General features: G+C 43.9%; 1 protein-coding gene across 5 annotated transcripts in view; it reads left to right on the top strand.

Moving 5' to 3' along the window:
* The window catches only part of SMG7 (SMG7 nonsense mediated mRNA decay factor), a 121827-nt gene that overhangs the window by 13371 nt on the left and 81089 nt on the right, over positions 1-27367 (top strand). For all 5 annotated transcript variants that reach the window (XM_089683979.1, XM_089683978.1, XM_089683977.1 and 2 more), the window contains exons 2-3: positions 17878-17909; positions 25017-25134. In XM_089683979.1, coding sequence (XP_089540105.1) covers positions 17878-17909; positions 25017-25134 — 150 coding nt within the window. The remainder of the gene's footprint in view (positions 1-17877; positions 17910-25016; positions 25135-27367) is intronic.

Genomic DNA, 27367 nt, shown 5'->3' with positions numbered 1-27367 from the left:
TTACCCAACTGTCAAACGTGGTGGAAACATTCTGCTTTGGGGATGTTTTTCTGCTAAGGGGACAGGACAACTGCACCGCATCAAAGGACGATGGACGGGGCAATGCACTGTCAAATCTTGTGTGAGAACCTTCTTTCCTCAGCCAGGGCATTGAAAATGGGTCATGGACGGGTGTTCCAGCATGACAATGACCCAAAACACACGGCCAAGGCAACAAAGGAGTGGCTCAAGAAGAAGCACATTAAGGTCCTGGAGTGGCCTAGCCAGTCTCCAGACCTTAATCCGATTGGCAACTCGAACTTTCAGCTCGCTGCACAGATTTTCAAACATCAGCCACCAAACCTTAATGACTTGGAGAGGATCTGCCAAGAGTAGTGGGCCAAAATCCCTCCTGAGATGTATGAAAACCTGGTGGCCAACTACAGGAAGTATCTGACCTCTGTGATTGCCAACAAGGGATTTGCCGCCAAGTACTAAGTCATGTTTTGTGAAGGGGATCAAATACTTATTTCCCTCACGAACTTTCAGATCAGTGCATAATTTGTTAGACATGCATTTCTTTAGAATTTTTTGTTGCTATTCTGTCTCTGTGTTACAATACACCTACCATTCGATTTTTAGACTGATCATTTCTTTGTGAGTGGGCAAACATTCAAAATTAGCAGGGGCTCAAATACTTAGTTCCTTCACTGTACATTCAGTGAAGCTAATCTTTCTTCATAGCTGAGCTTCTCAACGTCTCTTATCACTTTGCCCCTTCTCCTGCCCCTTCTCACTTTGCCCCTTCTCCTATCCTGCCCCTTCTCCAGTTCTCTGATATCCTTTTTGTTAACTGGTGCCCAATATTAAACTGCATATTCCAGATGAGGTCTTAATAACTTGTACTCTCTCCATCTGTCTCTCTCCCTCTACTTGGCATTGCATTCTGTTAAGGCTACGATCTACTGAATACCCAGATTCTTCTCCACCACTGACTTCCCCAGTTGTTATATGAATTATGCATGTTTTTGGCCCCCAAGTGCTTAACTTTACATTTATCAACATTAAACCTCATTTGCCACATACAGGTGCATCTCAATAAATGAGAATATCATTAAGTTAATTTTATTTCAGTAATTTAAATTAAAAAAGTGAAACTCATATATTATATACACTGCTCCAAAAATTGAAGGAACACTTTTTAATATCAGAGTATAACATCAAGTCAATTAAACTCCTGGGATATTGATCTGGTCAGTTAAGTAGCAGAGGGGGTTATTAATCAGTTTCAGCTGCTTTGGTGTTAATGAAATGAACAGGTGCACTAGATGTGCAACAATGAGATGAACCCCAAAACAGGAATGGTTTTACAGGTGGAGGCCACTGGCATTTTTTTCCCTACTCGTCTTCTCTGACTGTTTTTCACTAGTTTTGCTTTTGGCTAGGGTCAGAGTCACTACTGATAGCATGAGGCAATACCTGGAGAGGTTGCACAGGCAGTCAAACTCCTCCAGGAAGGCACAGCAATACGTGCTATTGCCAGAAGGTTTGCTGTGTCTTCCAGCACTGACTCAAGAGCATGGAAGAGATTTCAGCAGACAGGCAGTTACTCTAGGAGAGCTGGAACAGTTCCGTAAAAGGTCCTTAACCCATTAGTAGGACTGGTATCTGCTCCTTTTGTGCAAGGAGGAACAGGATGAGCACTGCCAGAGCCCTACAAAATTACCTCCAGCAGACAATTGGTGTAAATGTCTCTGACCAAACAATCAGAAACAGACTTCATGAGAGTGGCCTGAGGGCCCAACATCCTCTAGTGGGCCCTGTGTTCACTGCCCTGCCTGGCACCGTATAGCTCGATTGGCATTTGCCATTGAACACCAGAATTGGCAGGTCCGCCACTGGCGCCCTGTGCATTTCACAGATGAGAGCAGGTTCATCCTGAGCACATGTGACAGACATGAAAGACCGCCGCGACTAGCCAGCAGTGGACCCAGCTGTCCACCACTCTCCCTCTCCTCCCGAAGATGAACCCGGCCTACGAGACCCAACTCTGCCTCCACCACTGAGCAACAGACTCTCCACATCTATACGCCCTGATGTGAAACCTTTCACCTCCCTCAATTGGCCAGCACCCTCCTAATATGCCACCTGTACTCCTCCTCCTCGTGCTCATCTCCATTTCCAAAATCTCCTCCCTCTACCCCCCTATTCCCCCAAAACAACTTTACATTGGACCCTCACTACTTCCATCTCCCCACTACGGCTCTCACCACCTCCTCCTGATACTCCACTCTCCCACCGACCCACACGCCACCACTAACGGACCCACACGCTCTTGCACATTCCGCTTCCATGCCACCTTTCTCACCCTTCTCCTTCTAACCGCCGGGGATATCTCCCCGAACCCTGGCCCCTCACCACCTCACCCACTAGGCATCCTCCTACTCCCACAAACCGCCGCAACCCCTCCACTCTTTGTTGCACTCCTGAACACCCGATCGGTTTGCAACAAGCTCACCGCCATCCATGACCTCTTTATCTCCCGCTCCCTCAACCTCCTAGCAGTCACGGAAATCTGGATCCAAGCCACTGACTCCACCTCCCCTGCGGCACTCTCCTATGGAGGTCTCGTCTGATCCCATTCACCCAGACCGAGCGGTCGTAGAGGTGGTGGGGACGGCATGCTCTTGTCACCGCTGAGCACCTTCCAGGTCCTCCCTAACCCCACCTCTCTATCCTTCTCCTCCTTTGAGGCCCACTGCATCCAGCTCTTCTCTCCCACCCCTCTGAGTATTGTAGTAATCTATCGGCCTCCTGGACCTGTATCCCGCTTCCTTGAAGACTTTTCCGCCTGGCTACCCTTCTTATTCTCCTCTGAGCTAAGCACCATCATCCTTGGAGACTTCAGTATCCCTATCAATGTCAACAATCCGGCTACATCCCAACTCCTCCATGTAACCTCTTCTTTTGCACTCACACAGTGCACACAGTCCTCCACCCACACCGACAGGAACACCCTGGACCTCGTTTTCTCCCATCTCTGCACCCTCCACAACCTCGCGAACACCCCTTTCCCTCTCTCTGACCACAACCTCATTACGTTCTCCGTCTCCCGTCCTCTTAACACCTCCCCCCCAAATGTCAAACCATCACCGGCCGTAACCTCCACAACCTGAACCCGGCCCCTCTCCACTCTGCAGCTGACCGTCTGTACGACAGTATCCTTCCACTGTCATGCCCTGACCTGGCCACTACTGCGTACAATGACTTGCTGTCAGCTGCCTTAGACTCCTTAGCACCCCTAACCACACGTAGCATTAGACCCAGACCGCTTCAACCCTGGCAGAACGACCACACTAAAAATCTTAAATGACGCAGTCTTGCGCTGGAGCGATTATGGCGCAAAACCAGACCGCCCTACTCAAAATCACTAATGACCTGCTAACCGCGAAAGCTAATGGCCACTACTCAGTCCTCCTACTCCTCGACCTTTCCGCGGCCTTCGACACAGTTGACCACCCCCTCCTCCTTAATAAACTACACTACCTTGGCATCAGAGAATCCTCTCTCTCCTGGCTCTCCTCCTATCTATCCCAACGCTCCTTCAGCATTGCCTATAACGCTACCACCCCCCCTCTCTGTTGAGGTCCCCCAAGGCTCTGTCCTCGGGCCCCTTCTCTTCTCCATCTACACCTCCTCCCTCGGCAAACGGATACACTCCCACGGCTTCAACTATCACCTCTATGCCGATGACGCAAATTTACCTCTCCACCCCTCACCTCACCCCTTCAGTCTCCTCCCGTATCACCCACCTACTGAACGACATATCAGACTGGATGTCGCTCCATTTCCTCAAATTGAACCTTTCCAAAACCGAGCTCCTAATTTTCCCCCCAGCCCGCGCCCCCCCCCCCTTCCTCTCCATCACGACCAACAACTCCACCATCAGTCCCACCCTGCAAGCCAAAGTCCTAGGTGTCACTCTAGACTTAAACCTGTCCTTCCAACCCCATGTCCAATCGCTGGGAAACTCATGCAGGCTCCACCTCTGCAACATCCCCAAAACACGTACGTTCCTAACCCCAGACACTACTAAATAACTCGTTCACTCCCTCATTATTCCATGCCTGGACTACTGCAACTCCCTTCTCACCGGCCTACCCCAACACAGGCTATCCCCACTTCAGTCTATCCTGAACTCAGCGGCCAGACTAATCCACCTTACCAACCGCTCTGCTTCTACCACCCCCCTCAGTCATTCCCTCCACTGACTTCCAATTGCCCAACGCATTAAATTCAAAATACTAACAATGACATACAAAGCTATCCATAACACTGCCCCAAACTACCTCAACGACCTGATACCCAAATACCACCAAACCCGTACTCTTCGCTCCTCACAAGACCTACTTTCTAGCTCCCTGGTCTCCTCCTCCAAAGCCCGACTGCAGGACTTCTCCAGGACTTCGCTCATCCTCTGGAACTCACTACCCCAATCCATCAGACTGTCACCTACCCTCCTCACCTTTTAGGCGCACCCTGAAAACCCATCTCTTAAGGAAAGCCTACCCCACCCTCACTTAACAGCCGATCTCCTCCACTCCTCCTACCACTCCATCCCCCACAGCCACTTCCTCCTATACCACTATCCCTTCCCTTCTAGATTGTAAGCTCGAAAGAGCAGGGCCCTCGAACCCCTCGTGTATTGTTTTGTTACTGTATTGTCTCATGTTCTGTCCCGCACTATAATGTACAGCGCTGAACAAACCTTCTAGCGCTATATAAATACTGTATAATAATAATGAAAGGGTCTGAAGAAGCTATGGAGAATGTTATGCTTCCTGTAACATTGTTCAGCATGACTGTTTTGGTGGTGGGTCAGTGATGGTCTGGGGAGACATATCCATGAAGGGACGCACAGACCTCTACAGGCTAAACAATGGCACCCTGACTGACATTAGGTATCGGGATGAAATCCTTGGACCCATTGTCAGACCCTGTGCAGGTGCAGTGGGTCCTGGGTCTCTCCTGGTGCACGACAATCCCCTTCCAAAAGTAAATTTTGCATTTCATTTGGAAATCAAGGTCCCAGAGTCTGAAGGAAGAGTGGAGAGGCACAGAATCCAAGTTGCCTGAGGTCAAGTGTTAAGTTTTCACAGTCAGTGATGATTTGGGGAGCCATGTCATCTGCTGGTGTTGGTCCACTATGTTGTATCGAGTCCGAAGTCAGCGCAGCCCTCTACCAGGAAATTGTAGAGCACTTCATTCTTCCCTCTGCTGAACAGCTTTATGGAGATGCTGATTTTATTTTCCAGCAGGATTTGGCACCTTTGCACACTGACAAAAGTACCAATACCTGGTTGAATGATCATGGTATTACTGTGCTTGGTTGGCCAGCAAACTCGCCTGACCTAAAGACCTTAGAGAATCTGTGGGGTATTGTCAAGAGGAAGATGAGTGACACCAGACCAAACAATGCAAATGAGCTGAATGCTGCTATTAAAGCAACCTGGGCTTCCATAACACCTCGACAGTACCACAGGCTGACCGCCTCCATAATACGCCGCATTAATTCATGCAAAGGAGCCCCGACCAAGTATTGAGTACATCTTATACTGTACATGGACATGCTTTTCAGTAAGCCAACGTTTCTGTATTAAAAATCCTTTTTATTGGTCTTATATAGTATTCTAATTTTCTGAGTTACTGAATTTTGGGTTTTTGCTAGCTGTAAGCCGTAATCATCATTAAAAGAAATGCTTGAAATGTATCTCTGTGTGTAATGAATCTATATAATATGAGTTTCACATTTAGAATTGTTTTTACTGAAATAAATTTTTAATGATATTCTAATTTATTGAGATGCACCTGTAGTTGCCCAATAGTGCATTGAGGTTGGCGTGTAAGTTGGAGACATCCTTTAAGGATGTAATTCCACTTCATAGCTTGATGCCATCTGCAAACATTGATATGGTATTTTTAATGTGGTTCTAAAGGCTTAAGGTTTTTTACCTTCATGCATTGTATGCATGAAGCTAAGAAACCTTAAATATGCAAGCGGCTTGCTATGGGGGCACTGCTCAGGGGGAAGGAGCCAGAATCGCCAGCAGGAGACCCGAGAAGAGTAAGATCTGGGCTGCTCTGTTCAAAACCACTGCACAGAGCATGAATCCATGCTGGGTATTGCTTAAAATATTTTCTAGCAAAAACTCCTCTATATGCTCTTTTATTAAACTCTCCATTATCTTTCCAGCATAGAAGTTAGCCTAATCAATCTGTAGTTACTTGGTAAAGACTTTGATCCCTCTTTTAATATAGGCACCACATTGTCCTTAAAGCCCCGTATTTTTGGGAGGTTTTTTACATGCTCATATCGAAAGTGAAGAGGTTACTAAAGTTATGAAAATTCTACTTCGACAGATTAAAAATTCAGAAGTGATGTAAGGTATTTAGTATTGTGTTTTCTGCCAAAAACTGTACTGGTTAAACAAAAATCGTACAATCTGGTACCATTTGCCAAACCTTTTCATGCTTTTCCCTTTAAATAATTTTGCACGATTGCTGTGTACTAAAGATCCAGATTATTGAATGATTGCATCGGATGCAGTATTTTTTGTGTGATTTTCTGATCGTGTATACGGGGCTTAAGCCAATCCAGAAGTACCACATTAGTCATTAGTCTTTAAAGATTAGAAACAATGGCTTGGAATTAACAGACCTCAGCTTTTTGAGGACCCCTTGGTGTAAGACATCTGATCCAGATGCTTTATTCACCTTTATTTTGTCTAAATGTTTCTGGACCATGTCAATTTTGAGCCCTTGTGGGTCATACTATCCCCATTATGCACTTGAGCTTCTCCATTTTCATATGTATACACATAGCTGAAAAAGGTATTTAATACATTTGTCTTCTGTGTCCCCCAGTAACCAACTCAAAATTATCCAGTAGGGATGCACTGAAATTTCGGTTGCCGAATTGTTGCGGCCAAAATAAGCTCTATCAGTATTTTGCCAATATAAAAAATGAACCGATACAGGTGCTGAAAGTGTCCTTTGGCCAGTGCATTAGAGGAGATTGAGAGTGCCGCTGCATCTTGGTTCCACCTTGCTCCATTCTGACCGGGGAGAGATGTGGTTTGCGCTGACCCCTCCTACAGGGGAGAGAGGCGTGGCTACGTTAGTGTTAGTGGCGCCTTGGCGCATGCCCAGTGTTAGTGGCTGTACCACTAGATGGACCTAACTGGGCTTCTTTTAAGTTTACTACACAGTGAGGGAAGCAGGTTATTCATAAAATGGGTGTCGTGGGTCGTGCACAGCCCGAGCACCTGACACCCTTTAACTTCTTCCACATCTGGGCTATTGTACATTGACGGGCAAGCGGCAACCCTCCAGCGTGATCTGTCACTGGCTGTGCCCACAGGACACGACCGATGACAGATCACTACACCAGCCCACAGACCACTGTCAGTGTCCATTTCGGTTTTCGGCCAAGTGCATCCTGAACTTTTGTTCTCGGATTTGGCACCAGAATTTTCTTTTCGGTGCACCCCTATTATCCAGTATAGGTCCTATATGCTGAGACCTGGCTTTTTACTGTTAATATTAGTTTTTTGTTTTTTTTTGGGGGGGGGGGGGGCTTGTCCTACTCGTTTGCAACTTCAATTTTTGCAGCCTTGATTACATTTTTACATATTCTGTTTAATCCTTTAACTATTAAATGATAGTTTTATTTCATTTTTTTTTATATTTTTACCACTTCAAAATGCTGGCTGCAGTCCCAGGCTCCCCGGTGGGACAGGAGAGCATGGGAGGGCAACGGAAAGCAGCAGGGGGGAGCATCCCTCCTGCCGCCACCACTTGCAGTAGCAATCCAGTGACTATTTCTGATCCAATTTTTAAAAGGAGGGTCTCGCACCGCTGATATCTTCTACAAGAAACTTGATTGGGGAGTGCAGGTTTCAGGAGTGTGTTACACTATCATTTCCACCTCTCCTCCTGAGTTCTGACCAATGCACCCATCTCTGCACATATCTACCTCCACAACTTAACTCTCCAATTTAGTAAAAATTCCCCTTTTAATCAACAATTCCACATGTAAGCCAGAATCAAATAATATGATCAAGCTCAAATTGTACAGAGTTGCAGTATATAAAAATGTGAGCAAACGCCCAATGCAAGGACATCCGATCCAGTGAGAATTCAGACACGGCCTACATCGGTGGTCATGGATGCACCAGAAGCCTTGATGCTCTAAGGTAAGCAAACTTGATCCCCGCTTGGCAGATTCACGGTCGGATCTTCAGAGAGCATTTGACCGGCTAGAATGGTACAATGACTCCTCACTACCTGTCTGAACCCCGCACTATTATGCTTGCAAAGTGGTTCCATTCACTTGAAGCAACAGGGCTATAATTCCTGCAGCAGCATGTGTAATACCCCTGGCTGCTGCCTCTTCAGCTAAAGGGGAGCGTTTGGTGCCTAGTAAAAATGCAGCTCAACTGCAGGGTTTTACCACCCCTCAACCACTAGTGTGGATTAGCCCTTAGAATTGTAATCCAGACAAATGTCCTCCATAAGATTCCTTTTCCTATTTTTTATGTCAACTCAAAATTTTGGATTGACCCTCTTTCATTCTTGGTGACATTGGTTAATTGGGACAGCTTTGTGGAAAGTGAATCTCTCACAAGAACACAGACCGGGTTAAAAAACCCTACTTGTCAATCTATTCCAGTAAAAAAGGAAAACAAAAATGTATTTTTTTTTTTCATTTATACTTTGTTAGGTTTTTGTTTTTTTGGACTACTTCAAAATAATGGTGTAATCAGGAAAATTTCAAATATAGAAATTTCGTGGGTTTTTGTGCTGGCAGATCGCTTCAGCAAAATTAATTCCTCTCACGACATAGCTGAATAATAGAGTGCCAGGAGATGAGCAAATCATGTTTTGTAACCACTAGAATTTTTACTCTTTCAAGGTCTTGAAGTAGGCATGTAATGAGAGCAATACATAAGTTAACATTGCTTTTTCCTGGCTGTCTTTCTGTACTTGCTGTGTTCTGTTGACAAGCATGCAACCTTCCTGGTCACAGAAATTGATTGACAGCAGCAAGAGGCAATGGCTCCCACTGCTATCAGTCTGCCCTGTGAGGCAGGAGAGAGCCTCTGTTCTCATGCACAGCACTGGATTGAGATCAGGCTCAATGGGGCTTGACAAATTTGCTTTGAATCTAGGAGCTAGCTAAAAAAGTTAGGAGCCAGGTGGAGGGGGCAAAAGGACAGGAGGGGGGCAGCAGGACAGAAGGAAGGCAGCGGGATGGGGGGGCAGCTTCACAGGACGGGGGACAGCAAGACCGGTGGGGGCCAGTGGGATAGGAGGGGGAAAGGTCATGGGAGGGGGCAATGGGGCAGAAGGGGGGCAGCAGAATATGTTGGTGGGGCAGCATCACAGGTGGGAAGAAGCATGCACCATAAGAGGGGGCAGTGTCATACGAGGGGGGCAGTGGAGTACAGTGTCATAGGTGGGGGGCAATGGGACAGATGGGGGGGCAGTTGGGTTGCAGCAAGTCAGTTGGGGGCAACGTCACTGGAGGGGGCAGTGGGACAGCTCTCGCCTGTCCATCAGTGGCTCCGCCAGATGTCCGCCTGGTTGTTGTGGTTGACTGGAGGTGGGGCTGTCTGCTATTGCACAGGTGGCTGAACTTGGTGGCCCCGTTGACTCTTGCTCCACTAATACGTTGGGGTACCATTGAAAACAAATGACATTCCACTTAATGTGCATTACCACATAACCAAATCTAAACAGGCCCTTACTGTATGTTAGACTACAGGAAAAACACGATTCAGCAATAAATATGCTGTAAGGGTAGCTACATCTCTGTGTGTTTTTTGTTTCAGATTTTCTATTTTTGAAACAATAGAAGCAGTGTGAACCAAATGTCAGCCTTCTGTACCACCTGTTTGCTTGGGACACTTGGAATATTTTTATGTAGCTATGGTTCCTAGTATACATTGTGTGAAATAAACAAAAAAATCCCCATCCTTTAGAACATGGAATTTTTATTGTGAGTGCACTTGGTGCTGTGTGGAAGTGTTATTTTTTGCCCACAGTTGGGCTTAAAACTCTTTCAGGGTACTTCAAAACATTACTTTCTAGGTATGACTGTGGCCCACTACCAGTTGGATGTAGCTTGTTCAGCCCATGATCTATCCTTTTAAAATGCCCAGACCACCTCAACTAGAATGTCTTTACAAAGGAACAACTTTGGGAAAAGGGAAACACCCAAACAACCATGATCCTCGCCCTTTCTTGGATAGACCCATCACTTGTGTGGATAAACCTTATTGCGATAGCCTTCATTTATAACATTGTACCTTTGCTTGTTACCCAGTTCTCCTTCTGAAGTCATTTAGACTCTTCGGTGTATAACACACACTCAAAACCACATATGAACTTGTTATCTCTAAAGTTGATGTTTTGAATACAAAAAAAATGGCCAAGTGTAAGGATCATTAAACTACTTTGACAAGTTCCAAATTGTAATGGCTAGACGGCTGGGTCAGAGCAACTTCAAAACTGCATCTCTTGTGGGATATTCCCAGTGGTCAGGTTCTCCCAAATGTGGTCCAAGGAAGGAAAACCAACGACCTGGGTCATGGGCGGCCAAGGCTCATTCATGCATGTGGGGAGTGAAGACCGGCCCATGTAGTCCAGTCCAATAGAAGAGGCGCTGTAGCTCAGATCGCTGAAAAAGTTAATGCTGGTTCACATAGAATAGTGCTAGAACACACAGCTCATTGCGGTCTGTTGAGTATGAGGCTGTGTAGTCACAGCCTAATCAGGCACCCATACTGAGCTGTGTCCACAGCCAAAGGCACTTACAATAGGCAATTGAGCATCAGAACTGGACCACAGAGCAATGGAAGAAGGTGGCCTAAACTGATGAATAATGGGGATGAGTGCATGTGCATTGCTTACTTGGGGGAGAGATGGCACCAAGATGCACTATGGAAGAAGGCAAGCTGGTGGAGGCTTAAAGATCTACTATGAACTGAGGTCTAGTGGAGACCATGCCTCAATGGGTCAAGGCTGTTTTGGTGGCAAAAGTATATATATATATATATAATCTCTATCTAACAGTCTATATATGTCTATTAGGCTCTGTTGTACAATGTGTTGATGTGCCATTCACTATATACACCACACATAGAGCAAGTACGTTGTCACATGTTGTGGCAACATGTGTTTATGTGAATGTTGTCACAGTACATCAGGCTGGACCTAAGGGGAGAACTAAAACCATTTTTGCTTCCTGTATTCTACTTTCGCATTAAATATATAGGAAGCTGGAACAAAAAAAAAGTTGTTTTTGTTTGGTGAAAAACATAGCCAAACCTTTTAGTCTTTTTTTTTTTTTCCCCCCCTCTAAATCTATAATGGTATCAACCCTTCATTTACAAATTGAGCCACTCTTCCAAGATTTGATGGTCTTGGTATACTTTAGGCAGACTCCTATAATCTAGAGTAGCTAGAGTAATGCCTTGTACACATGATGAGAATATCAGACAGATGATCGTTTTTTTTTTTTTTCTCAATGCTACTCGCCTTTAGAAAACTAATGGGTTACTAAAGTTGCAAAAATTCTTGTAAGACAGAATACAACTTCACAAGTGATGTAATGTATTCTTTCATTTCCGAGCATGCACGGTTTTGGTCACTCAATTTTCTTCATACAAATACTATATTAATTACATAAAAATTATTTGTTCTATTAGCTTACGAGAACAATTTTCGTGATTGTCCCTTCGGTTAATTTTGCATAAACTGTCATGATTAGCGCTTGAAAGCTGTGTGCTAATGATTAGGTTGTCAGATCATCACTCCAAAAGTGTTTCTTTCTGTCCGATTTTCTCATCGTGTGTACTGCAATAAACTTAAAGTGGAACTGCACTGCATCTGAGCACCACAAACCAAAAATGCTATTTAATTCATTGTTAATATTCAAAGCAAACTCCCCCACCCATCCATGTCTCTCTGCTTTATTTTGCTGAGAAATCATTTTTAAAAATGACCCTTGGCATTTCTGGCAGTAGTCATCTTGAGTAAGGGCACGATTCATGAAGCATTTACTTCCTGGAATCCCTCTGTCCTTAGCTTAGGCATGCAGGCAGGAGGGTGTGCTTAGCTGAAGACCCTCTTGAAGACTGCTGGGATGTGTGACATCATTTGCCTAGGCGTGGAAACCAGGAAGTAACTGAAGAAATGTAAAAAGAAAAATGTTTAAAACAAGTAAATATGATCTAATTTCCTATCTATTTACTAATGGTAACAGCATAAGGATTAAAATTAGTCCGTGTTGATTAAGCGAGTGAAGTTCCACTTTAAGAATGTTTTTTCATAGAGCCTGCAAGGAAGGGAGGAGAAGTGTGACACAGTTGGCTGCTTTCACACTTCCTTATGCTACAGTGTGTGCGGATGACACCACGTTATTCATAATCAGGGCAGTGCTTGAAACATTGGAGACTTGGCCTCCAAATTCATTGACTGGGACGCATATAACTTGGAAGATTATGGTACCAGGATCTGTAAAGCTATTCCATTTTTAGGGGTGGGGGTGTCGAATTGAATCAAAGCCCAATTGGTGATCCTACAGAAATTGTCAGTTTGGAGCCAAAGAGTAGGTGTCCGTTATGTCACTGTTTACTCTTTGATGCTTCCCAGCAGAAAACCCCGATTCCAGGCAAGAAGCTGCAACTAAAGGCTGCTATGTTTAACAGTCTAACACACGCTGGCCTTGTCACAACTATAGTGCTGAAAGCAGAATGGAGTTTGATCTGAGGGGCGTGACACAAAGAATGAACAGTAAAACAATTAAGGTTTTGAATTCATCTTGACTTGAGCTGTATAGTTTTTGTGGATTCTGGAACAGGGCTAATATTATTTTATAGTAAACTATTATATCCACAAAATAGTCACTATCTTGGTTTCCATTTTCTGTGGCAACTATCTCACTACCTCTTTTGGGTACTGGTGTGTTTTTGCTTAGACTCAAAAGGTTCCCCATTGTTATCTGTGCAGTTTGCAGCTCAGTTGTGCACCAGTCTGGCACACTCGCCTCGTGTGAGCAGACACACCTTATAGGTAGATGTTTCCTAGAGCTGTTAGTCATGTCCTCATCTGTCTGTGCTTTTATTGTCAGCGCCGGCAGTGACGGATCACATTTCTGACATGTTTCTGCACCCTCCACTCTCTGCAGGCTGGTGCTTTGCACTTGATCCTAATGCAATTTGAACCTGTTTTGAAACTGTGTGCGTTCAGCTATGGTAGGCATGTAGTGTAATGTAAATGATTAACATTTTCTTCACCAGATGAGGCAGGAGACTTGTTGGGCTGGCTTTTTTTTGTAAGAAAAAGTGTACATTGGTAAAATCATTTCAATGGGCTCTGTATTTATTGTCGAGCTTGCATAAACATTGTAGTGAGCATTAAAAAAAATCATTATTTTGTTAAATCTCTAAATTATCTTGTCCCACTGCTAAACAATGGGAAGAATGCTCCCTTGTTACATTGGTGGTCAGTGGGAACAATTTTCCCTCCTTACATTGGTGGTCAGTGGGAACAATTTTCCCTCCTTACATTGGTGGTCAGTGGGAACAATGTTCCCTCCTTACATTGGTGGTCAGTGGGAACAATGTTCCCTCCTTACATTGGTGGTCAGTGGGAACAATGTTCCCTCCTTACATTGGTGGTCAGTGGGAACAGTGTTCCCTCCTTACATTGGTGGTCAGTGGGAACAGTGTTCCCTCCTTACATTGGTGGTCAGTGGGAACAGTGTTCCCTCCTTACATTGGTGGTCAGTGGGAACAGTGTTCCCTCCTTACATTGGTGGTCAGTGGGAACAGTGTTCCCTCCTTACATTGGTGGTCAGTGGGAACAATGTTCCCTCCTTACATTGGTGGTCAGTGGGAACAATGTTCCCTCCTTACATAGTGGTCACTGGGAACAATGTTCCCTCCTTACGTTGGTGGTCACTGGGAACAATGTTCCCTCCTTACGTTGGTGGTCACTGGGAACAATGTTCCCTCCTTACGTTGGTGGTCACTGGGAACAATGTTCCCTCCTTACGTTGGTGGTCACTGGGAACAATGTTCCCTCCTTACGTTGGTGGTCACTGGGAACAATGTTCCCTCCTTACGTTGGTGGTCACTGGGAACAATGTTCCCTCCTTACATTGGTGGTCACTGGGAACAATGTTCCCTCCTTACATTGGTGGTCACTGGGAACAATGTTTCCTCCTTACGTTGGTGGTCACTGGGAACAATGTTCCCTCCTTACGTTGGTGGTCACTGGGAACAATGTTCCCTCCTTACGTTGGTGGTCACTGGGAACAATGTTCCCTCCTTACGTTGGTGGTCACTGGGAACAATGTTCCCTCCTTACGTTGGTGGTCACTGGGAACAATGTTCCCTCCTTACGTTGGTGGTCAGTGGGAACAATGTTCCCTCCTTACGTTGGTGGTCAGTGGGAACAATGTTCCCTCCTTACGTTGGTGGTCAGTGGGAACAATGTTCCCTCCTTACGTTGGTGGTCAGTGGGAACAATGTTCCCTCCTTACGTTGGTGGTCAGTGGGAACAATGTTCCCTCCTTACGTTGGTGGTCAGTGGGAACAATGTTCCTTCCTTACGTTGGTGGTCAGTGGGAACACTTTTCCCTCCTTACGTTGGTGGTCAGTGGGAACACTTTTCCCTCCTTACGTTGGTGGTCAGTGGGAACACTTTTCCCTCCTTACGTTGGTGGTCAGTGGGAACAATGTTTCCTCCTTACGTTGGTGGTCAGTGGGAACAATGTTCCCTCCTTACGTTGGTGGTCAGTGGGAACAATGTTCCCTCCTTACGTTGGTGGTCAGTGGGAACAATGTTCCCTCCTTACATTGGTGGTCAGTGGGAACAATGTTACCTCCTTACGTTGGTGGTCAGTGGGAACAATGTTCCCTCCTTACGTTGGTGGTCAGTGGGAACAATGTTCCCTCCTTACGTTGGTGGTCAGTGGGAACAATGTTCCCTCCTTACGTTGGTGGTCAGTGGGAACAATGTTCCCTCCTTACGTTGGTGGTCAGTGGGAACAATGTTCCCTCCTTACGTTGGTGGTCAGTGGGAACACTTTTCCCTCCTTACGTTGGTGGTCAGTGGGAACACTTTTCCCTCCTTACGTTGGTGGTCAGTGGGAACACTTTTCCCTCCTTACGTTGGTGGTCAGTGGGAACACTTTTCCCTCCTTACGTTGGTGGTCAGTGGGAACAATGTTCCCTCCTTACGTTGGTGGTCAGTGGGAACAATGTTCCCTCCTTACGTTGGTGGTCACTGGCAAGTTTATTCCTGAGATAGTGGGTCATTCCTCCTAAAAATGGATAAAAAAAATTTTGCTGATTGATGTCAGTTGCTTATAAATGTATTAGCTGGAATTCAACTTTAGTTTGTTAGTGTGTGTAAATCTGCTTGTACATCTAACACTCCCCTCCTCCCACACTGACAATACTGCTGTCTAAATGTGCCCCCAGTGCTAATTCATCCATAGTGGGGGCACTGTAATACAGGAGGCAAACAGTATAAAAAAAAAACAGTAGATGTGTTGTTGGCCAGATCAATAGGTGTTATTGCCCACCTCTTATACTTTCCTGAGCCCTCTCTCGATCCAGTGCTGGTCTATCTTTGCTCACAGAACACAGAGGCAGCAGTGGGTGCCATTCGCTTCTGCTGCTGTCAAACAAATACTCTGAAGTGGGGGTGGAGCCGAGCTGGGCTGTGTGTGCTTATGGATGCACACAGCCCAGCTTGGAAGCAAGTTTGCATGTGCGCCCCCATAGCAAGGGGCTTGCTATGGTGATGCACGCAAAAGAGGAGTACCCTAGAGTGCTAGTGGAGACCCCAGAAGAGGAGGTTCAGGATCACTCTGTGCACAGCAGGTAAGTATAAACCTTTTTTGTTATAACCTCTTCAATTATATTCCTGTTTGTTTTGTTAAAGTAATTAGAAAAATACCATGTAAAGAATAAAGTTTATTACTGTTGTGGAATGCCATAGTAAAGATTCAGGTAGCCATTCATTTTGTTTCAGTGGTACAGGTCTCTGGGGTTAAATTTTTTTCATTTATATTGTCTGCCCCTTGTATCCTGTCTCCCTCCTCCCTTCCTCACTAAAAAGCTCTGTCTGTCATGCATGCACCACAAATCTGACTTTGTCTCGCACAAGGCACATGTAGATGGGAGGTAGCAATTAAACTGACAGATGAGTTTTGTTGATGCCGGGAGAAACAACTCCCATTTCCTCACCGGCTTGGCACCATGGCATGTCGATTGAATGCATGCACTAGCTGTGGTACAGTCTTTCTTATTATGATCTCATTTATTGAGATAATAGAATTTGATTCTCCTGAAAGTCTCAGGTCATATCGAGTCAGCTTTTTCTTTTAGTTGGTACGTGACCTTCAGATTAGAGGAGTATACTGACCTACTGTAGGTTTTTATACACATTTGCTTATTTGGTAGCTACTACTACACTTGCATGAAACAATAGTTTTTCATCAGTATAAATGATCATTTTTATTCAAAGGCCGTAATCAGTCCTGAGGGAATGGAACCTTTTCTTTTTGAGTGAAAAGTTATTCAAAACTTCCACATCTTAGATTACATGTATGGTTAACATTAAGATATCCACATAAATGTTCACTTCTGTTCCGCTAGTCACATAAATTGCTTATGTTTGCTTGGTATGTATAGGTATGTGTTTTATAAATCTATTCTTTTGCATTTTGTATACTGGAATGCCACTTGTGATCATTGGTGTACAATAGTTTGGATGATGGTGTGCTGGATGTAGCCATACTAAACGGTTGTCCTGACCTTGCGTTTGTGGATTGGAAGATCTTTCCGCTAACTGTAACAAATCCCACAAATGCTCAATTATTTTTGATTTATGCTTGGCTTTCATTATTATGGTAAACTTTCTTTTTTTTTTTTTGTATAACCAGCGGGTTGGGGGGAAAAAAAAAACAAAAAACTGACCCAATTGTCCTATCCGCACATTCCATGAGGGTGGAGAAACCCTCCCCACTGAGCTATTGTATTCTGACAGCGAAGAGACTTCCCCACTGTCAGAATACTCTGATCAGCGTTGCAGGCTATAGCCTGCAGCTCTGATCGAGTGGGGAAACTCCAACAAGGCAGTTGTACAGAAATCGATCAGTAAGCCAACTTCTGTACAATCTTCTTGCCCATACGTGGATTGGAATTCAGCTGGTCCCTGCTGAGCCATCTGAATTTCAATCCATGTATGGCCTACTTGGCCCTGATCATATTCTTTGATTTGAAATTGTCATTTAGTAAATGCTGAGCTTAAAAAAACAGCAGAAATTGGATCTAATTTGTAGATTTTGTGCCTATAAATCAATTACCTCTTTAAAACCTGATTCCAGTAAAAACCTGTTTTTGTTTTTGTTTTTTTTGTTTTTTTTTTCTCGATACAACGGTTAAGCATGAGAAGAACTTCCACTTCTCTTTTTATTGCAGTATCTCTTATAAGGGAGACTTTGCTCTCTGTTTTTGACAAGCATGAGATGGAAAAGGAAGTGAGGGAAGATTTCCCATACGGCACACACAGAATAAATGCTGGTGGAAAAGAGTCAGAGCCTCTCTGTTACCAATCTGTTCATGTTGGAGAGATTTCTCTTCACTTTCTGTCTAGGAAATGTGTCAGGTGTAACAGGAAGTGAGGGAAAATGTCATGATTTAATGATGCCAATATACAGAACCAACAATTGTCCAACAAATTTAGGTTGTCTGTGTTTGCTTTTATGTTGTTCTTCAGTTTAGCCATAACTAACTGTTCTTCTGTTTTTCATTACAGGCAGGCAGAAGTCCTGAAAGCAGATATGACAGGTAAGCATAATTATGATGTGTATTTACCACAAATATCACTTTTGTGTTTAATAAGTGGTACTGCTATAATATGGACATTACCAAGTCTGCTTCTTTGTTCAGACAACAGGATCTTCTATAGATTAACGTATCAGTAAATTAAGAAGCTGAATAGATGTGGATGTTATTATTATCCATCCTGTACTACAAATGAATGCAAAACCTTCATCTTGTGTGCAAAAGAAATCTTTTGGTGTTTTTGCATGCAACTTTATTCTTTTCAGGGATAAAAATAAAATGTAACAATTCTTTTCAAATAAATATGAAAATATTGCACATGATTATTAAATATTTAATACATGCAAGAGAGAACAGCCATCGTATCACCAGGTTGAGGATCAATCAATCTCTTGAGGATTAAATGTAGTAAGGTGATGGGGATGCAGATGTTGTAGTGGGAGTTGCACGTTTTTCAACCCCTGCATTTTATGAGCCATAAGCTATGCTCTCCACAGTTGACAAAGTGTGAACTAGACTTTGTCTGGCAGCACCTGTTTCTTGATAGCCAAAACAAGCCACTATGGGTGCTAAGAGGATGGCAAAAGCAAACCTTTTACCATACATGCAGAGATTGAATGTGCACTACATGAAGATTGGTCATATCCTGATATCCTGTTAAAGTAGAACTAAAGGCAAAACCTTTATTTTATTTTTTTTTTCTTTGCCATCTGTGTTCTATTGGGGAGATTTATCTTCACTTCCTGTCCCATAGCCAGAACAGGAAGTAAGAAATTCTCTGAAAATTAAGAGAATTTATTGGGGACCTCCAGGTCAACAGAACTAGTGTGCCCGTTGGAAAATTTCCCCTCTATTACTTTTGAGGACAGCCCAAAATTTGGGGTTTCTTTTACTTTCACTTTTGATAACAGTAAACAGGACAAATAGGGTGGGTGAATCTCCCTAAGTGTGGCACAGATGACAATACAAACCTAACAGGTGTTCTAATTCATCTGCATTGTGTCCAAAACTTCTAGTAGGGAAAAAAAAAAAACGTTGCCTTTAGGTACATTTCAAGCTTTTTTTTTTTTTTTTAATTTATCCTATGGAACAGTAATTTAGGGGAAAAAATTCTGCCCCCGTAGAGGTTCCTGCTATTTAAGTCCTCAGTGCACATTAGTTTCTATTGAGGATGTTCCCTTTTTAAGGATTCTGTTGATAGGCATTTTGAAGCCCACTTAAAGGTCTCCTTTGTACCTTCAGGTCCAGCTCTGAAGCCAGCAATTGTTGCCATGTTTGTTTGCCAGACTTTTGCTAATGGGACAAGATAAATGAACCTGTCTTTGATTACCTTGTTCTTAGAACAATTGCAGCTTATGCTTATGCTCAGGCCTATTGTTTTGTGTTGACATTCTAGAGAATGTATTTTGCCAAGTCTCTAGAATGGGCAAACTACGGCCCGCGGGCCGTATACGGCCCGGCAGACCTTTTAATCCGGCCCGTGGAGAACGTGAGGGGAGCTAGGCTCCTCTCACAGTCCGCCCTGAAGACCGGTGTAGCATGAAAATCTGTCTCCTATGAAGATCTGTCCCCCTCGACGTATCTGCGCATGTGTCGGAGATCGCCGATCGGCTGCTAATGCCTGAAACTGGCACATGCGCAGATACGTCGAGGGGGACAGATCCTCATAGGAGACAGATTTTCATGCTACACCGGAACGGCGCGGGAACATGGCGAGAGGAACGCGCGGAGCAAAGGTAAGTGAATTGACACAGGGGGGATTTGGGGACTTAATATGGGGGATAAATTAATATGGGGAATTAATTACTATAGGGGGAATGAATTACTATATGGGGGATTAATTACTATATGGGGGATTAATTACTCTATGGGGGATTAATTACTCTATGGGGGATTAATTACTCTATGGGGGATGAATTACTATAGGGGGGATGAATTACTATAGGGGGGATGAATTACTATGGGGGATGAATTACTATATGGGGGATGAATTACTATGGGGGATGAATTACTATATGGGGGATTAATTACTATGGGGGAATATTACTATACTTACTATGGATGACACATACACATCATTCATCTACTCTTGGTCCGGCCCCCGGGTCCAATATATGAACCCATTGTGGCCCTCAAGTCAAAAAGTTTGCCCACCCCGCTCTAGAACATAGTTTCTCTGCATAAGTGTAGGCTTTTGTTGTTTAGGCTCCATTCACATTAGTGCCTGTCTTGAAAATGGCTGAAGTCGCAGCGACTTGATAGTAGTTCCTACATTACTTTGGTATGACTTTTGATCCATTTGAATGTAAATTCGGATCAAAGTCGTACCACAAGTCGCATCAAAGCCGTGCAATTTCCAGTGCGACTTTGATCCAACTTTACATTTACTGGACTAAAGTTGCATCAAAAGTTGTACCAAAGTAGTGCAGAAACGACTTTCAAGTTGCTGCAACTTGAAGTTGCACAGATTTGAATGGTACTCATTGAGAAACATGGAGTGCAACTTGTCATGCAACTTTGGACCCCAAAGTCGCACGGCAAGTTGTACAAGTGCGAATGGTCTCTAAAAGCTTGGTCTGCTGAACTTGTTTGTAAGAGGCGCTTTATATGCATGCCTTTTTGACATGAATGTCAAGGGATTCCCAAAACAAGCAAATTCCTCAAGGAAGTCATTAAGGGAAGGGTGCTCTTACCCACAAGGTAGTGTCCTACTAAATGGCTACTTCCTCTACTCAGCGAAAGGGCTGTTTTCACTCTCCCCAGGCTTTAACCTCAAAATTAAGGATTAGTACTTTTGTCGGAAGCCTTGCACTACTATGTCCACCAAGCCTGCTCAGGGTGGTGGGTTGTCTCTCAGTGGTTTCGAGTACTGAAAACGGTAGTGACACAAACACATACTGTGGTTGAACTGGATGGACAGGTGTCTTTCTTCAGGCTTACCATCTATGTAACTATACTGTGTATACATTACTGTGCAAATGTTTGACTGGTGTAAAGAAATGCTTTCAAAAATTATATATTTTGTTTGTTTTTATAAATTTACAAAATGCAAAGTGAGCAAACAGAAAATGTAATGCAGGCCATAGACGGGGAAAAAACCGGCTGGTTTTTTAACAAAAAAAACGAAAAATCGGTCGTTCAATAGGCCGACGTTACCACCAACAGTAAAAAAAATCGGCCGATTTTCTTCCCGTCTACGGCCGGCATTTAATTACTTCTGTCCCTGCAGAGAGCCCCGCTATTATATTTGACATTAAAAAGTATTGCGGTTGCAACATTGTATCTATTTGTATCCATTTCGGATACAGATGGTTTTTCGGATACAAATAGATACATTGTTGCAACTGCACTACTTTTTCATGTCAAATATAATAGCGGACTGGAATTCTTCTTCTTTCCTCCTTCCCCTCCTCCTCCTCCTGGAACAGCTCATGATCCAAAGCATACAATGTCATCTGTAAAACATGGTGGCGGCAGTGTGATGGCATGGGCATGCATGGCTTCCAGTGTCACTAGGTCATTGGTGTTTATTGATGATGTGACAGAAGCTGCCGGATGAATTCTGCAGTGTTAAGAGAGATACTGTCAGCCCAGATTCAGTCAAATGCTGCAAAATTGATTGGATGGTCTTCACAGTACAGATGGACAGTGATCCAAAACACACTGCAAAAGCAACCCAGGAGAAGGAAAAGAAGTGGAATATTCTGCAATGGCCGAGTCAATCACCTGACCTCAACCCAATTGAGCATGCATTTCACTTACTGAAGGCAAAACTAAAGGCAGAAAGACCAACAAAAAAAGAACTGAAGAGAGCTGCAGTTAGAGCCTGGCAAAGCATCAGGTGGAAACCCAGTCTCTGGTAATGTCCATGGGTTCCAGACTTCAGGTAGTCATTGCCAGTAAAGGATTCTCAACAAAATATTAAAAATGCACATTTTATTTATGATCATATTCATTTGTCCATTTGCATTTGAGCCCCTGAAAATGGAGGGACTGTGTATAAAAATGGTTGCAGTTCCTAAAATTTGTACTTTATATTTATGTTCAACCCCTTGAATTAAAGCTGAAAGTCTGCACTTCAAATTCATTTGGATTGTTTCATTTTAATTTATTCTGGTGGCATGGAGCCAAAAGAATGAAAATTATGCCTGTGTCCAAATATATATGGACCTAACTGTATGTTTCCTGGTACTTGGACTACCTTCTGCAGAGGAACTCCTCGGGTCCAAAAGGCACCCATCAGCTGACTTCTGCATGGGGGTTTTAGGACTAAAAGGTATCCTCCTTTTTAGGCAATTTCCTTTGCCCAGTTTTACTCCAGGTCACTTCAGCTCAACATCCTCACATCATTGAGCAAACAGATCTACTCTATGGATCATCCTATTAGTCTGTCCAGCCACCAGACAAATCTGTCCTTGGCATGGTGGATCTCCAAATCTGCCCTGGAGTCTAGAAAGTAATTTCTTTCACAAGCCCTTACAGGCTGGTGTTAGGGTTTATAACTCCCTAATTGACCTGGTCCTCTGAGGACTTGATTCCCCATTAACATTCTAGAACTGAGAGCCATCAAATTAACTCTTGAGCACTATGACAATACCACAGCAGTGGCCTAAATAAATATGCGGGGGGGGGTCAGGTAGGTACCAGAAGTAAAGCTGCCCTAAGAGAATCCAGTTTAGTCTCTAGCCCGTAGAGGGGCCTTAATCAAGACACACATTCAGGGAGGTGTTCATATAAATATTCCAATTCTCCCCCTGTATTGCCTTGGGATCCCAGCCTGGTGCCCTCTGTACTCCAAAGGTCTTTGTACCTTGAGCTCCTTGGTTGGGAAGCCTTACATGTAAAGTTTCTGGTGGACATTACACTTGCTAGGTGGCTCTCGGGGTCTACAAGGCAGTCACTGTTTTTGTTCACAAAAATGAGTTCTTTTTTGTGTTACCTGTAGCTTTTCATAGAGAACATCCTGCCCTTGATCTTCCAATTGCCAGGTGGATCAGATGGCTTTTTCCACCAGGTCTGTTGGTGTCTCTTGGGTTTTACAGCTTCAAGCATCTGTATCTCAGATTTGCTAGGCCGCCACATGTTTTCTGTTTACATGTTCTCCAGCTTTTACCAGGTGGGATGTTAAGGCTTCAACTGATGCAAGTTTTGGCCTTAAGGTGCTTCAAGCTATCGATGAGTGTTTTTCAGGTTCTTTAACCCTTGTTTTTTGTGGGTCTGTTGATAGGTCTGTTTGCTTAGTTGTGGCCTACCCCTTAGTTTGCTTTGGGACGGCCCATGATCAATGAATGCAAACTCTCCAGTAATAGGAATTTGACTTGCCTGTAAACTCCTTTTCATGGAATACGGTACAGGACACAGGCCCCTCCCCTGTGTTCTGTGGTCACTCTTTATTGTTTGCATAAAAGCTGGGGTCACTCCACCCCCTACAGGCAGTCTTTCTTTGTATGAGACACAGAAGTTCAGAGACTAAATTCAGGCTTCTCCTTTTATATGGAAGATGCCTACGGAGACCCCCATCCCTCTAATAGGATTGATTAATAGATGAGCTACCTTCTTACACTTGCCACTTGAAAAAATTTTGCCCCACATCCAGCATGGCTGGCTCTAGGGATGTACCGATATCCTTTTTTGATAAGCGAGTATGAGTACCAATACTTTTGGTAAAGTACTCGCCGATACCGTGTACCGATACTTTGTGGTGCGGTTTGCGTCTATACAGAATGTATGGATGAAAATTGCATAGCAAAGAATGGCATGTGATTTGAAAAGGAATACAATTCCTGTCCAAATCGCATGTGGTTTCCCCACTGCTCCTGTGTGAACCCAGGCTTGTCACACAGGAGTGGTGCGGGAAACCTTCCTGCACGGATCCTATGCTGTCATAAGAGAAGAGAAAGTTGCTGGGATTTCAAATCCCCAGGCTTTTCCTTCTATGTGTAGGAATGACCGTACAGGCTAGATGTCTTTTGATTGTCACGGTGCTGACCAATCAAAAGCCGTCTAGCCCGTACTGTTATCCCTTTACTAGGAGGAAATAAAGCCACGGGGATTTCAAATGCCCGGCTTTTCCTTCTGTAACAGCATGGGATCAGTGCAGGGTGGTTTTCCCTCACTGCTCCTGTGTGAAGGCTATGACAAGCCTGGATTCACACAGGAGCAGTGGGGAAACTGATACAATTTTGGACAGGAATTGCATTCCCATTCAAATTGCATGCTATTCTTTGCGGTGCAATTTGCATCTGTACATTTTGTATTGATTCAAATCACACCACAAAGTATCAGATTCAGATATCAGGAGCATTTTCATGAGTACTTGTGAAAATACTCAGTATTGGTGTATCCCTAGCAGGCTCTCTACCACCAAAAGCAGTCCTGAGTGAACATTGGTGAGGGATCCAATTTTTAGAGTCCTTCACTGAGCTCACTAGGCTTTTAAAATTACCCCAAATTCCCATCGAGTATATAGTTATCCACACGTCTGAAATACCACGCCAAATGACCCAATCACACTTGTCTTTGCTGGCAATGTTCATTTATATAGACCTTCTGGCAGACAGCCATCCAGTCTTCTCTACAAAAGACTGAATTAATAAAACTGCAGTTGTGATTGAACATGTTTACATTAATCTAAAATTAGGCTCTTTCTCCTTAAGCATTTCTCCCTTGTTACAATTTTCAGAATCTGATTTCCTGACCTGTGAGTGCTTTGATTGTTTTCCTTTTTTTTCTTATCAAGCTTTAATTATAACAAATGTGACTTTGATCTGACAGTTCTATTCCAAATATCACCGCTATTGCAGATTAAAACGTCTGCTATTCTCATTTGATTGTGCATTATTCTAAACTATTTTAGATCTCCTTTGCTGCCTCAAACAAAAAGGAAATGAAGAAATGTTTTTAGATTTGAACAAATTGCTTTTATTTTTTTCTTCACTCAGTACAAAATCTTGTGGAGAATGGGGAGTGGGAGAGTGGGGTGTGACACCTTGCATATAGTTTGATTGAATCTTGGAAATTCCCCTCACTGCTTCATGCTTGTGTACATACAATCATTTCATAATGGAAGTGCATATCTTCATCTCATTGTGATTTTTTTTTTTTGGCCAGAGTCCAAGCCTGGTACAGCAGAGGCGTGGACGTCACGTCAAGCTCTGCAGGACTTGTATCAGAAGATGCTGGTGACAGACCTTGAGTATGCACTGGACAAGAAGGTGGAACAGGACCTGTAAGTTCTTTGTGGTGATATGTTTTAGGAAGCCCGCTTCTATAGCTCTGTATTTTTAAAGCGAATCTAAAATCTGTTTACATTTTAGGTTTTATAATTTTTAGACTCCTGGTTCATTTGTAGTAGATATTTTCCCCTATTTAAATGCCAAAACGACCACAATAAATTGGTGTTTATGTGCTGTCAACACGGAAGTGAATAAATGTCAACTCCAGTGTAGCGTACTGAAGGATTCCACAATTGGAGCCAATATAATCTGGCACTTCTAATTTTTAAAAAAAAATAAAAAAAGCAGTTCAGAAGACTGATTAGCATTTTAATTGCATCAAGCAGTTAAGAATGCTACCTCAACTGCTTCTAAGAAAAAAAAAACAGTTGGCTTTTAGACAGGGACCCCTTATGTCACCTAGAGGGAGTTTTCCCATCTAATTTGCTAAAAGTGAAAAACTACCTTAAAGCGAACATGTGAATTTTCTCTTTGCAGTCTCTTTACCCCATTTGATAGCTAGAGTCCTGAGAAATGGGCTTCTTGCTGGAAGCTTATACAAGCATAAGGATCTTGCACCAAATGGCATGTGACAGCTAGGCCCCTTTTACACTGGCAGACTTTGCCAGCAGATCCGCCTGATCAGTGGGAGACCTGTCAGCTTGTCGCCGCTGAGCAGGAGGGTGACAAGTCCATGTCAATGCCACTTATGCAAAGTGGCTACAGACATAGCCTGCTGTCCTATATGGGCGATTGGAAGTAAACTGACCGCCTGCCCATTCACATCTGACTGTTATCCAATCTGATCCCCATCCGTCTGTTTTAGCGAACCGGATCACATGCAGGTGAGTGTAAACGGACACATGTCCATTTACTTTTTTGGCTCCATAGAGGGCAATGGTCTGATTGGGTCCACCTGAAAAACTGAAAGGCGGACCCAATTGGTCCACCCGTGTGAAAGGGGCCATACTCTTCAAAGATGGGCTGTAAATCATTTGCACCTATTTGCGAGTATCCTCGCATACAAGTATAAAACTTCTAGCTTTATTCTAATGAAGGATATGTAGCATACAGTGAGGAACAGAAGTATTTGAACACCCTGCGATTTTGCAAGTTCTCCCACTTAGAAATTCTGGAGGGGTCTGAAATTCAAATTGTAGGTGCATTCCCACTCTGAGAGACAGAATTTAAAAAAGGAAATGACATTGTATGAGTTTTAAAGAATTTATTTGTCTTGCACTGCTGAACATAAGTATTTGAACACCTGAGAAAATCAGGGATTTTGGCCCACACCTCCACACAGATCTCCTCTAGATCTGTCAGGTTTCGGGGCTGTCACTGAGCAACACGTTGTTTCAGCTCCCTCCAAAGATGTTCTATTGGATTTAGGTCTGGAGACTGGCTAGGCCACTCCAGAACCTTGATATGCTTCTTATGGAGCCACTCCTTGGTTATCCTGGCTGTGTGCTTCGGGTCGTTGTCATGTTGGAAGACCCAGTCACAACCCATCTTCAATGCTCTGACTGCGGGAAGGAGGTTGTTGCTCAAAATCTCACAGTAAATGGCCCCATTCATCCTCTCCTTAATACAGTGCAGTCGTCCTGTCCCCTTCGCAGAAAAGCACCCCCAAAGCATGATGTTACCACCCCCATGCTTCACAGTAGGGATGGTGTTCTTCCTTTGCAAGGATGCAATTTTCCTCCAAACACGACGAGTGAAGTTTAGACCAAAAAGTTCTACTTTGGTCTCATCTGACCACATGACTTTCTCCCATGCCTCCTCTGGATCATCCAGATGGTCATTGGCAAACTGCAGACGGGCCTGGACATGTGATGACTTGAGCAGGGGAACCTTCTGTGCAATGCATGATTTGAAACCATGATGGCGTAGTGTTCTACCGACAGTGACCTTTGAAACTGTGGTCCCAGCTCTCTTCATGTCATTGATCAGCTCCTCCCTTGTAGTTTTGGGCTGATTCCTCAACTTTCTTATCAGTGATACCCCACGAGGTGAGATCTTGCATGGAGCCCCAGTCCGAGGGAGACTGACAGTCGTCTTTAGCCTCTTCCATTTTCTAACAATTGCTCCAACAGTTGATCTATTTTCACCAAGCTGCTTGGCAATTGCCCCGTAGCCCTTTCTAGCCTTGTGGAGGTCCACAATTTTGTCTCTGGTGTCTTTTGACAGCTCTTTGGTCTTGCCCATGGTAGTAGTTGGCGTCTGACTGACTGTGGGGTGGACAGGTGT

This window comes from Staurois parvus, unplaced genomic scaffold (assembly GCF_062004578.1).
Source record: "Staurois parvus isolate SC_StPar_1 unplaced genomic scaffold, SC_StPar_1.0 ptg000332l, whole genome shotgun sequence".
NCBI lineage: Eukaryota > Metazoa > Chordata > Amphibia > Anura > Ranidae > Staurois > Staurois parvus.
Note: the sequence above shows the minus strand (reverse complement) of the source record. Positions and strands in the feature narration are given on the sequence as shown.